Source organism: Erithacus rubecula, assembly GCF_903797595.1.
Source record: "Erithacus rubecula genome assembly, chromosome: 11".
Lineage (NCBI taxonomy): Eukaryota > Metazoa > Chordata > Aves > Passeriformes > Muscicapidae > Erithacus > Erithacus rubecula.
Window position 1 is genome coordinate 3,727,216 of NC_136663.1, and position 15,675 is coordinate 3,742,890.

General features: G+C 42.1%; 1 protein-coding gene across 1 annotated transcript; it reads left to right on the forward strand.

The window, feature by feature from the left end:
• Positions 1 to 5,699: 5,699 nt before the first annotated feature.
• Positions 5,700 to 12,135, forward strand: GPR160 (G protein-coupled receptor 160). The gene is made up of 2 exons (XM_079315474.1): positions 5,700 to 5,832; positions 6,835 to 12,135. The coding sequence occupies exon 2, from the start codon at positions 6,890 to 6,892 to the stop codon at positions 7,904 to 7,906; it is 1,017 nt and encodes a 338-aa protein (XP_079171600.1). The 5' UTR covers positions 5,700 to 5,832; positions 6,835 to 6,889; the 3' UTR covers positions 7,907 to 12,135.
• Positions 12,136 to 15,675: the final 3,540 nt, after the last annotated feature.

A 15,675-nucleotide genomic window follows, 5' to 3' on the forward strand; every position in this document is an offset into this window, starting at 1 on the left:
TATGATTACTTCTATATATTCTTTTAAGTTAAGTAATTACTGGTAAAGCACAAGTGAGTATTAATGCAGATCAGTCTTTAGCATAAAATATACCTGAAAAACATCTGGAAAAAATACCACTGTGGAAAATGTAAGTCTCAGTTTGTGCATGCCTGTTCCCTCCCTGGAGAGGCTGTGGTGAGGACAAAGATCATACTCACCTTCTCTGGCTGTCCCAGAGCCTAAAAGAGCTCTTGGTCCTGATGGGCCTGACTAGATGACACAGCCCAGCTGTTTGTAACAGGGACAGATTCTTCCCTCTCATCCCTAGAATTTGCCTTACCCTGACTTAGATCAAATTTTCCAATAGGAAAGTTCTATATGTATTATTTCCTTGAGTTATAGAATGCTTGTGTTTGCCTTACTTACACTGGAATCTAAACTCTTCATAAATTCACAGCAGATCCACAAATTTGAGCCACTAGAAAACCAGAACAGGAGATGGATTCTGGAGGTAATTTCCTGCTCACACTCAGTGCTCAGGACCTGAATGTCTTCCCACTGCTCCTTCTGCCCTTTCCCAGCTGCTGTGGGAAAGGGGGGCTGTATCCCTTCCTCCTTGGCTGACATTTCATCCAGCTACTTCTCATACATTTTTAAAACCAAACCTTGAATGAGGCATGTTTGAACACCATCCTTTGTAACACTCTTTGTACAAGAAAGTCTGTATCAAACATTTCCCAAGATCCAAAGCAGTTGAGATGCAACTTCTCAGTGGTTTTCATGCAAGGTTTAGCACAGACAATGGCTGGACTCCTTTAGAACGAGGCAGCTCTTGTTAGGAATTACAGTCTGTCCTGGGAAAGAGTCTCCACCTCCTCACCAGCTCTGCTGTGATAGATGTGTTGACTTTTAAATACAGCAGAGATGGATCAATTCTCTCAGAGACCTTTAGCGAAGGAGTTGGTGACATTTAACTCTGCTGAGCCAGGCTGACCCCCAGCTCACCCCAGAGCATTCCTCAGGCTGCTGAGGTATTTTGTCTAATGAGAAGGACTCACTGATTTGATTCTCAACCTTTCTGATCAACCCCTCTCTAGAGAATCAGAATCAAACAGGAGATTTTTAGCTGCTTTATTACTTTCAGGATAAGCTGATGTTTGCAAAACACTCAGATGCAGGGCCTGGGACAGTGGTTTCTAACAAACTTCCACAAGTCCAAGATACTTAATTTTTGAGCATCATTTATGATTGATTCTGACCAAATCCAGCCCAGGGAGCGAGAGCAGAGTGGTCCAAGGCACTGTGCCCTTCTCACCAGAGCACAGGGAGAAGGGTGGAACAATCCTGTCAGTGTAAGTGAACTGAGACTGAAGCAGCTGCTGAATGTTTTCAATAGATTTCCTGGTAATGGCTGGTACAATTTCATTAGGGCTTCTCCTTTTATTTAATAAAGCAGTGGATTATTTTATTTGTAATTCAGCAACAGGTGCAGGAAAACAAAAGACACATTTCCTGATAGTGTCCACAAAGAATCCATTACTGCCTGGCTGACACAGAGGCATTCTCTTTGCCATGTTTATTTTTTTCCTTTTTGTATGTAAAAATAATGATCACAGTAAAAAATTATTTTGTGATAAATGACTTTGGAGAGAGGGATTACTTTAGAGTTAGCAACAGCACTGTGCAAACAGTTTCAGTGCAAGTTGAAGTGAAGAGAGAACAGTACTGGGTAAACACTGATCCTGCTTCTGATAAAGATCAAAGATTTTCTGCAGGTAGTAACAGCCATTAATCCTCATCATGTACAACAGAAGGCAAACACAGGAAAGGCTCAGCTTGTGATCCCTGAAGTCCCCTGGAGCCTGGATCTGGTGAGGTTTGGAGGTGCTTAGGAGAGAGACTGGCAGTTTATCTTTGCTAATCAGTAAAAACACAGAGCAGAGCCCCAGGTGACTCTCACTGGCCCTCACAGTAAATTATTATTTTATCTTTCTGACATGTGAGTGCTCAGCCAGCAATTAGGCTGTTTGTAGGGAGTCAGAAGATGGACTTTTAAATTCTTCACACTGAGGGTGAGATTGAAATTACATTTCGCCCCTTTTTAGCTTCCTTTCAAATTCAAGTGCCACAATAGAATTTGCTTAAATTGAAGTCTAGCAAGAAGCAGTAAGATATTAAAAGGTTATGAAAGATTTTTAGCTCTGCTTTGCTGTTTGTGAGCAACACAAAGAGAGTCTGATCACAGCCTGCACTCCATGTTGGCTTCAGTCTTAATTTTAGTTTTGTGTTACAATGACCACTAAACCTTGAACTGGGTTTTTAAATTACTGGTTCATGTAATGCAGTTTTTAGTACTTTGCTTGTACCAACTTTCTTCCAGTTTCTTGAAAAACTACTTGTGTCAAAGACAAAAACTCATTAACACTGCAGTGACATCATGAGCAGCAGGAGAGATTAAAACTTTCCTTGCTTACACCCTGCAGTGACAGCACACAGCAGGGACACAAACCAAGGAAACACCACTCCTGGAAACCCAGCAAGGCTGACACCAGCTCTGTACTGCATTTTCTGGATTCTCACTGAAAAAGCAGAATTAGAATTCTGTAAAAGGATGCCTTCAACTTAAAATAACTATGGAAGTGTGTTTCTTCTCAACAAGATCTTCCTAAGAACAAACTTGTTACTTTTAAGATGAGTACCTCAAATGATTGAAATGAAGATCCACCACATACTGTCTGTACTTTTAAGAGGTTCTTGAAAAATAAAACATCTTGCAAACAGGACATTGGTCAAGCATTTTCTTCTTTAAAAGTAAAGTTAGTTAAAAATAAAGTTTGTTAAATATTTTACTGGTTACATATTTTATTAGTTAAATATTCTATTAAAAATTATAAAATCTTCATAAACTCTGTCTGAGCCATGCAGCCTTTCAGGACCAGCAGCTCCACAACCACTGGCCATTGCAAAACTCGGGCTGCTAATCCAGTGCTGACAAGGCACAAACCCTAACAGGGCATTAAACAGGCTCAGCTGGGCTACACCCATTTAAAGGCACAGCCAGGCAAAAGGGGAGGATTCAGGAAAGGCTGTCAGACCAGCACTCACCCCACAGGCAGACAGGACACTCCAGAGGGACATTCCACTGCCCCAGGCTGTGGGGACCATCCTGCTCCAGACTGAGTCACCCCCAGCCCCTGGCTGGCAGTGGGAATGTTCATAATCATTTCTGCAGGAGTTCACAGTGTGCAACTTTCCCCACACGTGACACCAAAATGCGTGAAGATGCATTTATCTCCTTGTCTTTGCTCACATGGCTTAAGGTGCCCAAGATGGAAACATAAATTGCTTGAAACACACTGAGGTGAGGTTTAAATTCACTCCTCTGCTCAACACAATAAAGGGACATGTGGCAATCAACTTCTAAAGCACAGCACATCTCAAACAGGAAGAGCAGGGGGAAAGTACAGACTCAGCTCTAACTGCACAGGAAGCACAGCCCACACTCCTTGTAAAGGAGTTGTGTTCATTATCCCAACCTGCCCTGTCTGAAGGAAACCTCCTGCCCTAACTCAGGCAGCAGCAACGTGCAGGGACTCTGCTGGTCCCTACTGCTGTTCCTCTGACTTCAGGGGCTGCAGGGACCCACAGGACAGGGTAGAGCCCAACACCTGTTCAGTCACTGCTTCTTTCACAAAATTATCAAGTTAGATTTGAAATTACAGGTCTTTCTTCTTGTTCCTTTCCCCTACAATGCTACTCTTTCCATTGAGTGGAACAACAGAACCCAAAATGTGAGCAATCAGCAGGAGGAAACCGCCCTGAAGAAGGAAGGAAGCCTTTATGCAAATCTTAACAAACACTGCATGATCTTTTAACACTTGAACAGTTTTTAGAAGAGATTCTCTGTACTGTTTAGTGTACCCCTCTCCTCAAGGAGTCTCCTGTCTTGTTTTTAAACACAGCTGATTAATGCAAATAAAAATTAATTCCTTAAACCTTTCTTTTGCTGCTCACGGACATAAGCGCAGCTCTTTAACCAAGCAAGATATTATTTAGCACATGGTGCTTGTCAAATACCTGCAAGTTTTCCTCTGAAGGAAGAGGCAGCCCTTATCCAACATGGAGTGAGCAGCTCCTGGCTCAGCAAGGACCTGCCAGCACCAAGCCCTGCATTTGATTTCCAGGATGTCCCATCTTGAACCATCATTTTTCTGGGATGGAAGATGAGATACAATACTCAGGAGCAGAAAACAAGAGTAATCAGTGAGTTAAAACCAAACTTTCAAACAAGTACAAGGGGGTGGAGGGAAAGGAAAGCTGAGAAGTAGCCACAACATGAGCAGGCAATGCAATGTAGGCAGAGCTGTGCAATGTGGGCCCCACTGAGGTACTGCCCCCAAAGGCTCACCGAGCACAGAGCTGACACAGCCTGAAGGTCACAAATCATTGGAATTTTTATCAGCAGAAAAAGTGTCTAAACTGTCCCTACCTCTTCCTAGCTCCTCATCCCCAATATCCAGACGTCTCACACAGGCCTGTGCAGCAGTTTCTGCAAAGAGAGACATGAACAGAAATAAACCCAGACATCCAAACAATTCATTCGATCCCACCAGGAAAATCGCTTTCATTGCTCTGCTATGGGTTAGAACTAAGAAAAAACTACTATGAAAGCATCAGTATTCAGATATTTGTGGGTGGACTGGGTGCTCAGAAGGTGCAATACCTCTGTCAAGTGTAAACATTTTCTTATTATACTCCAATTTATGCAACAATTCTAATAAACACTGTGTGGATAAGTAACTATGGTCAGCATGAAGGCTGAAGATTACTTTCAGCTGTCAGATTTTACAAAGTACTGATCATCTTGTTTCTGAATAAACCCCTTCAGCTCCTGCTGAAGCTCTGTCATGTCCCACCATGGCCCCTTTTCCCCACACACATCACACATTTAGAACCCAAAATATTTATCTGCCACTTTTATAAAGATCTGGCCATCCCACCGTGCTGCACTTGGTGCAGGGGCACCATGAGGCTGCTTCACCTCCCACTGCCAGGGGATCAAACACAACACACAGAACCTGTTCCCCAGGGCGCCTGTTTTGTGTTATATGTACTGTGTGTCATGTGTGCTGTGTGTTGTGTGTGTTATTCATGTTTATGTGTGATAAATGTTATGTATTATATGTTTTATCATATGTGTTATATGTTTCCTCAATAGCTGTTATATGTGATGTGTGTTCTGTTCCATGTGCTATATGTGTTCTATACGCTATGTGTGTTGCCGTTTCCCCCATCACGAGCCCGCGGCGCCGCTCCCCGCCCGCCCGGTCCCGCCCGGTTCCGCCCGGTCCCGCCCGGTCCCGCCCGGTGCCCGCGCTGGGGCGGGCGGAGGTGGCGGCTCCGCCGGCCGGGAGCGCGGAGCGGCGGCTCCGGTGGGTGCCGGGGCCGGGCGGGGGGAGCCCGGGTGTCCCCTCGGAGCCCCCCGGGCCGCCTCCCTCGCTCGGGCTCCGGAGAGGAGCGGGAACCCGCCGGGAGCGCCGGGGGCAGCGGGACGAGGAGCGGGAGGCGCCGGCAGCTGCGGGATCCTCTGTGCGCAGGATGGGGGCTGTGCCCCAGCACAGGTGATTCCGCCTGACTAGACTTATTATTCCTATTCCTGTTACTATTACCATTATTATTATTATCTTACTGAACGGGACCCTGTTTGCATGCAGGCTCCCTCCTTTCTGTGCGCAAATGCAGCGTCCAGTAGATGAATAGAGAACACAGCGGAATTCAGCCGTCCTGTGAAGGCAGATCAGGTTTCAGAGGATGCACTCGTGCAGATGAAGAGTGAAGCGGCCAGCCCAGGTAGGTTGTAAAACAACTCCAGGGATGCAGCTCAGGTTGTGCTGCCAGGACTTGTAGTTGTTCTAACTCTGCTCTCAGGATGCACGAACTCAAACGTGCACTGACACAAATGTTGACTGGCTCTGGCAAACCAGTCACAAAATTCAGGTGTCTGCTTAAATCGAAGCAATTTGCTGTTAACACGGAGCCTAAGAGTCAGTTCCTTTTTACAGCTGCCTTGGCTCCTCAGCTCTTCTTTGCTCTCACTGATCACAGACACCATCCTGCTTCTTTAAGGAAAGAGAGAAGAAATCAGATAAAACTGTCCACGCTGTCTTGCTGACATACACAGAGCCTCGCTACGTTTGCTTTCCTCAGGAATTAACACTTGGAAAAGGGTTATCTTAAAGAAACTTGTGGAAGTCTGAAGGGAATACACGCTGTTCTGAGGTCTGTCATTGTAGAACTTTGAGATGAACAAAAAAAGCTTCATTCACTAATGAAGCCCTTGTGCTTTGGATTGCCTTGGAGTTTCAAGATTTTGCACCAAAAAAGGAGGTGATGGTGCTTTTTCTGCTTTCAGGATATTTGTGCAGTCTCAAATTCCTACAGATTCTATGAGCATGATGAACTGTGAGGCAGCACCTTCTACAGTGTCTTGCATGATTTCTGTCCTGCAATTTCTTCAGAATATGCAGGTGCTCTGAAACCTCCATCTCTGCCCAGCTGGACAGAAGGACTTCTCCATGCCTTCTACAGGAAAGGAACATAGTCAACCTTATTTCCTAAACCTTTCCTTGGGTCATTAGCTAGAAAAATTAATTATGTTGACCTTTTAACTCTCAAGATTGTAATTCAAAGAAAATAAAATTTAGGCAGTTGTTGATAATTTAATGATGAGTGAGGCTCTTTACTCTTCATTAAGGGTCATGAAAAATTCAGACAAACTGGGTAGTGGCTATGATAGACCTAATTGGTAGAGCTACACAGAAATACATTTTTACTTTTTTTGTTTCTTTTCAGAGATGAAGCACTGTGCCCTGTGACATTTATTTTTTGCTGGTTTTGCCACTGGAGGATGGCTGCCAGACTCTGTGAAAATGGTTCTGGACAGTACCACTGCACCCATGCCAGCCAGTCTCTTGAAATCAGCTACATGTTGGTCCTGATTATGCTTGGAAAAGTCCTTCTTGATTTCTTCATGTTGCAAATTAAGCCCAAGCCTGTGAAAGTCAGTTTTATGGGATACTTTTGCATTTCAGTGGCACTTCTCGACTTCATGGTGCTGCTGAGTATCTGTTTCATTTTCTGCTTTGAGGATTTTGCCCTCTGGGGCGTGCGATTCACAGAGTACCACATCTGCCTCTTCACTCAGATCACTTCTCTGACCTATGGGATTTTGCCTTTCCCAGTGTATCTTGTGGCTGCTCTGGATTATTACACCACGGTCTCCCAAACATCCCAGTTCCCTACAAGAGCTCGGAGGCTCCTTTATGCATTTGCCGTGGCGGTTATCTGGATTTCCGTGGTTTTTCGCACTCTCCGAGTTCCCGCAGTCTCCGAGGATGTGGAAATGCTCAGCAGCGTTTCCCCTTCGCAGTGCCCCCTGTCTGGCAGCCCGCAGAGCTGCTGGGTGTCGTGTGCCATGCTGCTGCTGCTGGGCACGGCGCTGCTGGCTCGCTGCAAGGAGGTGACAGCCATGCTGCTGTCTGCCAGGCTGCTCTCCTTCTCCAGCCAGCCTGTGCTCATGTTCCCCTACCTTCCTAACCACGACACTTGCTTGAAGTGGCAGCTGCTGAGCAGGCTCCTGCTGTGTTTCCTTGGCACTTGGGCACCGTTTGTTGTTCTGCAGGTCGTGGTTCTGCTCCTGGGTGTGCAGATCCCAGCCTATGTGGAGATGAACGTGCCCTGGCTGTACTTCATCAACAGCTTTCTCCTGGCTGCAGCCTACTGGTGCCGCTGCCAGGACGTGGAGCTGACAGAGGAGGGGTGGTGCACAGACCCCTTTGTCAGCTGGAAATTCTGCTTTATGCCGTTCAACAATGAAAGCACAGAGCCAGCTGATAAGCCAGGCACAGTAATTGTCATCTGTTAATGAGCTGCCCACTGAAAAGGCTGCAGAGAAGCAGAACTCTGATGTTGGCCGAGTCCTTACAGACAACACAAGGAAACATCTCCAGAGCTTCAAGTCCAGTGTCCAGTGACACTTCAGTGAATTCTGGCCTGGAGTGCAGGACACTGAGCCCCAGTGGGCAGCAAGCTCAGCCAGGCCAGGGAATTCAACTTCAAATCACATGTTTAAAAAAACACTGCTTATATAGGACAAGTGTTCAGATGAACTTGTTTCTGACTAGGATTCTACACTTCCTTTAAATGGAATTATCTCAGGTTTTACAGTACAAAATGCAATAAAGTCTTCAAAGCTGGAGTTACATACAGATGCTGACCTAAGGTTCAAATGACCTTTTGGAGTGTATTTTGTTGTTAAAAAGTGGATTTTTGTCAGTTTGATGGAAGGTAAGGGTTGCTGTCTGTTTAACAAGAAATAACTTATTTAGTTATTAGTTAAAGTTACAACTCTTACAGAAATAGAAACTTTATATAGTATAAAACCAGTGCAAATTCCACAACCACAGGAGAGATGCTGTTTCATTGTTTCTTTGCTGCTGCTCCTTTAAGGTACATGAACATATTAAAAATAAAATAATTAGAGCAACAAGCATCAAGGTTAGCTACTATACATAAATATACACCCAAGGCTGAGTAACAGTTTAAATTAAAATGTAGCTTATTTTGAAGCCAAAATTACTTTAAAATAGTTAAATATGAAGTTGCACTACTTTAGCAGGGAAGGAATTAAGCTTCTAGCAAAAATACTCTAAATTTTCAAATCCCAAGAGTTTTACAATGGACTTGATTTGATTTTGTGTAAGAGAAATAAATGGTACACAACCAAAGCAGACAAACGAAATTAGCATTTATTTCTGAAGCACTAAACTCACAATACAATGTTGTATTGAAAGAGAAACTAAGTAAATGATGCTGTAGGTTGGTTAACTGTCCCCCAGACCCACAGGGAACAATGATTTCACACAAGAATACCCATTAAGAAAACTCTGCAGATAACAAAAGGTGCAATTACAAACAAGTTTAAGCAGCATAGTATAAGGTGCTTCGTTTCAGCATTTGTAGGATGGATTTACCCATTAACAGACAGATTGAAGAAATGTCACTTTTACAGCTCATAACAAATGAGAGAATCAAAAATTCATTCACCTGCTAGCTGGTAATGGGAAAGTGCTTCTTAAAAAAATATTCACAAAGTAAAGATCATACTTTTACATAGTTCATTGTGTGCTCTTCAACCGTAAAATTTAAATTTTGGGTAATAATTTATTATATATCAATTATAGAGATAGATTTAATTGCAGAATTTACTACTACATGGGTTAAATTTTCTTATAAAATAATATTCCAGTATTTTACTCCATAAGAATACACAATCACATCTCAATCATAAATTAATCTTTGATTTCTGAAACATATCAAAAATCCAATTATTTTGATTTATTACTTCACCCCACATAGTGCTTTTTTCACCCACAGTCTGTGGTAAATTTCTTGGAGGTTTCTGTGATGTAATCAAAAGGGGACAAGCATTTTTCAGAAGTAGAAAATGGTTTGGGGGGAAAACCTGTTTAAAAGGCCATCAAAAGCACAGTAAGTGATTGAAAACTGAATTTTAAAACTAGTGCAATAAGAGGAGGCAATGCTTAGCAACATAGTTTGAAGTGTTTGGCACGACAAATTACTTCTTTTTTTTTTTGCTGGAAAATGTACTTGGTGGAAAGTCTATTTCCATGTTAAAAGTAGGAAAGCACATCCAATGTTAACTGGAAAAACAACCCTAAGCAATCACTCCCTGCTCTCTCAAACTGTAATTGCTGTTATTTAGTGCTGGAGATGCTTTAGAATAAACCATGGCTAAACACAGGGCTTTGACACAGCATTTCTTCAGGTTTTATAGAAACTGGACACCCACTGAAATGGGGCTGACAAAATATTTACAAAACCTAATTCCATTTAAAAATCAGCAAATACATCAAATATAGGAATGCACCAGGCATTTCAGAATCATGAAATAACTAAACCCTACAGACTCAGCAGGCAGGGGAAAATTTCTCTTTTAAAGTTTGTTCCACACCCGATGAAGGCAAAACTCTTTTCAAGTTCATCTCAGGTGTGTTTTGCATGGTAAATCTCACCCTTCTGAATCACTAACATGCACAGAACTGGAACTGCAACCAGTTGGGTGAGGCTGCTGACATGTTTTATTTATCAGTGTGGTTCAGCTTCCCAAGCCCTAATTAAAGTTTACACAACCCTGTCTGCCCCAACGTGCCAGAATTCCTGTAGCTGCTGCAGTGCTCCTAAAGCCACTTGAAGTTTTTAACATTTTTTACAGGGAATTCACAATATGCAGCCAAAGCAAATATTAATGGGTTGATTTTACATCACTGTATTGCTTGTCAAATTTATTCTTTCTTACTTTTTATGCAAAAGTGCCAAAGAGCATCAACTTTTAAGCTGCCACTTCCATTGAGGAGGCAACAGTAGCACTGCAGGTCTCCACCAATATCCAGCCATGGTGCCTGAGCCTGCCAAGTGACTGCTTCAAAATGTATTAATGGTAACTCTCTTTGCAAGCCCACTTTTATTCCTGGCATTCATGGAGGGAGACACCAGCTCTGCAGTGATCTCCATCCTACTGCCTTCTTAACAATTGTGTCTTTTCCTCTGTGCATTTTTTTTACCTGGTGCTTCTGGGCAGTCCCAACACTGGTTCCTGGATCACCCCTCTCTAGAGCAGGGTGACAGTTTCACTGCCAAAGAGGACAGAAGCTGTGCCAGGAAAGTGGAAATATCTGAAATAAAAGAACTGCAGATAACCACTGCTACCTCTCCTCTGTACATCCCTTCTTGTGCTGTGCCAGCAACTAAAGGCCTTACACCATTCAAATACCTCATGGTGCTTAATTCTTATAAGATTATTTGAGATTAATGCTAACAACAGCTAAAGTGTTAACCCATTATGGGAGACTTCTGTACTTTTTTCATTTAAAGAATCTCTTACAAATCAACATTGATTTTAATGAGATATTCTATGTGTTTTCAACTCTAAACAGAGTATTTGGCACTCAATGATAAAACCCTTCATTTTTACACACATCTTTCCTGGTCAGTACTGGCTTGTTCATTCTATAACACAAAGACTACTTGGAAAGGAAGCTGGGTGTGCAGAATCCTTCACTGTTCTTCCCAAAAATGAATTTGTAAAAAGCTGCCAGAGGATGGAAGCATCCTGGCTGAGTAGTGGAGGACAACACAAGCCTTCCACAGGCTGCACCCACAAAGCAGATCTACCTCATGAATCAAAGACATTTGTGCTTCAAGTCTAATCCCACAATCAGCACAGATATCCTGGTTATTACCTAGCAACAACACCACAAGCCTGCCAACAACCCTATGTACCAAAGCAGTGCTTCATAAACACAATTAGAATGCTCCTTCAGTGTTATGTATTGCACTTAAACAGTGTTTATGATCACAATTCTATGAATGCACAATTGTGCTCAAGATACAATTACTTCTAGATGGAAAAAAATCTTTTAATATCTCATTTTTCTAGCTCCTTACTGTACAGAGTCATTTGGATAATTCAACAGGAATACTTGCTGGAAGTTAAAAAAAATTAACTTGAAATCTGTTCATAACACTGGCTCCCAGAACTGTGATTCAAAAAAGTTAAATCCATGGCTACAAAAGCTGGACTATGATCTTACTCCATATCTGCAATTACCAGCATATTCACATCTCTAAAATTTGCTTTTTCCCTTCCACTTTGCTGTAAGAGATCAAAAAATACTATGCAACCTGCAAGTGAATGAGCAGGTGTGTGTTTTAATACAGAAGTTACACAAATCTACACAGCAGTTTAGGATGGGGCCTTGAGCACATGTGGAAGTGCTGACCATGAGACCCAGGGGATAAAGCAGGACACAAAATGCCCCAGCCCCTAGAGCAGACACCCAGGAGAGCAAAATGTCACATTCAGAAATTGAGTGGGCAAAGAAATGTCAGGTTTCTAAAGAGATGAAGATAGCAAAAACAAACCATGTTGATTCTCATGGATTAGGGTAATGTGTGCCACTGCCTTGGTGCTCAGTGTCCCAGGCCCTGACTCCATCAGCTCAGACAGGGACAGCTTCCTGAAAAAGCTTCCTGAAAAATCCACACAGCTGGCACCTGTCTGGAGCATCACTACTGTCTCTTTTATAATGTCACCATTTGCAATTCCATCCAGGGGATGTAACTACATAGAACCTTTCAGGTCTAAATAAACTCTCATGAATAAAGACAAATTCATACCAGTTCTATTCAGCATTGAACAGGAACAGTGAATTTAAAACAAAATATAATATTAGCTTCTCTCCACCTCTAATAAACTAATTTAGGTGAATATTAAAAAACTACCCTAGAGTGATTGTTTTGCACAGTCATTATCTGCAGCCTAAAACAATCAATGAGGAAATATCTGGTTAATGATGACAAATATATGCTAACAGGCCATCTCTATACAATATACTGGTGAGAAAATAACCCTGCAAGCTTTTATACATGCTGAGTTTTAATATGTGCAGTCTCAGTACAGTCAGAAGAACTACTCACGTTATAAATTATGGGGATGTCTAATTATTTGCAAAATGAGGACTCAACACAGCTGTCACTGAATTCTTTGATCATTTAGAGCTGTAGATTTGTCACTGTGTAAATCTGTTGAGCTCCTGAGGTGGAAGTTTCTGCATGGATATTGTGGTATTAAAAGTAAAGCATCCACCTGAAACTGGCATTAGTTGTAGCTGCCATGCCAGGCAGTGACACACCACATCCAGCCCAGTCTCACAACCAACTGTTATTCAAATTACATTTCAGCAATTTTGTACCTGAATATTTCCTTACACTTCAAGATACAGAAATTATGCAAAAGTTACAGCAGACCTGCCTAAACAGTTGCTTTTATCCCATCCTTTCCTCTTCCTGCCACTTCTGCAGTTACAAAGGACTCTATCTGTTCTATCTAAAAGGCTGGATTCCTTTTTGGACAAAGCACTGGTGCAAGTCAGGGGGTAAATACCTTCTTTCATAGGAAAGAAATGAGGAAATGGATGCTTGCAGGACATAAATCTTCTATTTGAAATGTCTCATTGACAAAAATCTAGCAAAGGCTTTACCCTGCATCAAGAACTTCAATTCTGGAAAAAATATGCTGGGTTAATGGGTAAAGAATGGATTTACAATGCAGCCTGTTTAAAAACACTTCAGACACTCTGATGAGCCAAAACAACTTAAAGTCAGTGGAGGTAGCCAAGCTTCCTCAGGGGAGTGCCCTGCTCCTGCTGCAAAGCAGGATTCTGAGTGATACAAGCCAGATGGATCAGGGGAGGCTGCACACCAATTCTTTAAAACCCCAAACCAACCCTGAAGCTGAGACAAGTGTCACAGTTCTATTCTAGTGGATGAAATCTTAACAGCCACCTTCAGCACAGTGCTCTGCAAAAGGGCTTTGCCCTGATCTAGTGCTGCAGTTTGCATTAAGGAATAGGGTAGGATGGAGAGTGGTGGAGAAAAAAGAAGGGGAAAAGCCATGAAATGTAACTCCCTTCTGAGCTATTCCTACAAAAGCTGAAATATTATGAGGGGTAGCCTGCAACACCAGAAGTCTGAATACAGAAAGCAAATCCCAGGAAATAAAGAGAGTAAAAGATTTCTTGTAGACACATCCTGTGGGACCAAGTGTTAAAATACTATTAAAATTTTTAATACTTCTTCTTTTGCAAGAGGGTACAACCTAATATATGGGCAAGCCATGGAAAATGGTAGTATAAGCCTGGGAAAACCTCACCTATCTGAACAGCAAGTGGCCAGTACATAAAATGGTTCTGGAGGGCTGTTACTCTAAGCATTATATTGCTTTTTTGAGCAAATTCGTAAGTTTCCCAAGTAGACTTCAGCTGCACTTGGAAACTTTCCAGCCCACTTTCACATACAAGTGTGAATTTTTTAAAATGGATTTTATTGGCACAACTACACTGGCAAACACTCCCATACAAGTGCACTTCTATCAGTACAGGTTGGTATAGCTGTGTCTGCTTTTAAGTTCCAGTTAATTGCCAAAATCACTGAAGAAAGAGAAAGCTTCCAATATGCACAAGGCCCACATTCTAAGCTGTTGCATACATGAATATTTAAAGTATAACTCATTATCTGTGGCTCTCCCAAACCCACAGGGAATGTTACATACCAGATGAACAGGACCAGATGTGCCTTACTGGGGTCTGCTCTGAGCTCCTGGCACCTGGCAGGGATTATGGCTGAGCAGGACACAAACACTAGCTGGAGAAGCTCTCCTGAAAACTGTCTAATAAAGCAAAATTAAAGCAGCCATGAAATTCTCATGCATGTAACACTGATTAACTACAGGTCTAAATTAAGACCCCTAAGTCCACATTTTCTAGTACACCTTAAGCCATTATCAAACCACATTTATGTATCCCTACTTTTTACATTGCCTAAGAACAGTACAATCAGAAGACAGATTAAAAATTAGCCAGTGAGATTTCTGTATAAAAATAATAAAACTTTAAGACAAAAGCCAAAGGATAAATATCTAAGATATCTTTAGTCTTCAGTTAGCTCATCAAAACAGAACATATCCTTTAGAACATATGTTACAGATATGCTACACTGTGTATCTTACAGAAATGCTACAAATGGGAACCCACTGTCTCCATCATTTGAATGTCTTTCAAATGAACATTAGCAAACGCTGAAACTTCAACTAAGAAGTTTATTTTACAACAGTAACTGAAAACAGAAAAAAACCCAAAACAAATTAGAAAGTGCTTAGCAACTTCCCTCCAAAATAAACTCAGGCATCAATTCCTCCTCTAAAGCTTTGGTGCTGTTTGGATAAAAGCTCTCACCACATACCAGCGTGCAACTGCAATGTGTTGTCCTAACTTGCAGCTTCAGGGGTTAATGAAAACATTAATAACATCTGCTGTCAAGCTCAAAGAGTTGTAATTAACAACAATGATTCGTTCTAATGTTGATCTCCAGAGGGTAATGGCAGAAAATCTGTTAGTGGAAACAAAGCAATAGTCTAATTAAAGGAAAATGAAGCACAGATTTTTCTGTAATCCAAATTTACTCTTTAAGGTCATCAGTTAAATAATATACATATTAATCTGTCTGTCACAAACCTGCCTTTTAGCCAGTGTATGTGCATTGACTCCTTTTGATCTAGGGCAGCAGTTCTCAAACTTTAGGCCAGTTCCTCTTCTCTTCAGGAATACTGTACAGTTCCCTGAATACCTCCCTACACAATCATATATTATGCACTAATTTGCATAAAATAAAAAAAATACATTATTTGCAGACACATACACATATTTAATTCAAATATACACAATGACTATCAGCACACGTACCCTTCTTTCCCTACACAAGAACTTAGGGATTCAGGTCTGTACATAAGGGGAGTGGAGCTGCAAAAGGGAGGGAACAGAAGGACAAAATACATCCATGAGCATCTGTGCACAAATGGTGGGGATGCAAAGGCCAAGAAGGTGCTGCTGCCTCAGAGCCCAGGCAGCTTCCAAGAGCATCAGTAACTGGAGAAATGTATTTGTTCCAGAGTGTAAGAGAGGGAAGATGGAGGGGGAACTAAAATCCCACCATCTGGGTCTGCAGCATCCAAGACAAAATCTCCTGCCAGAGGGACAAAGCAGGGCCCCTGGATAT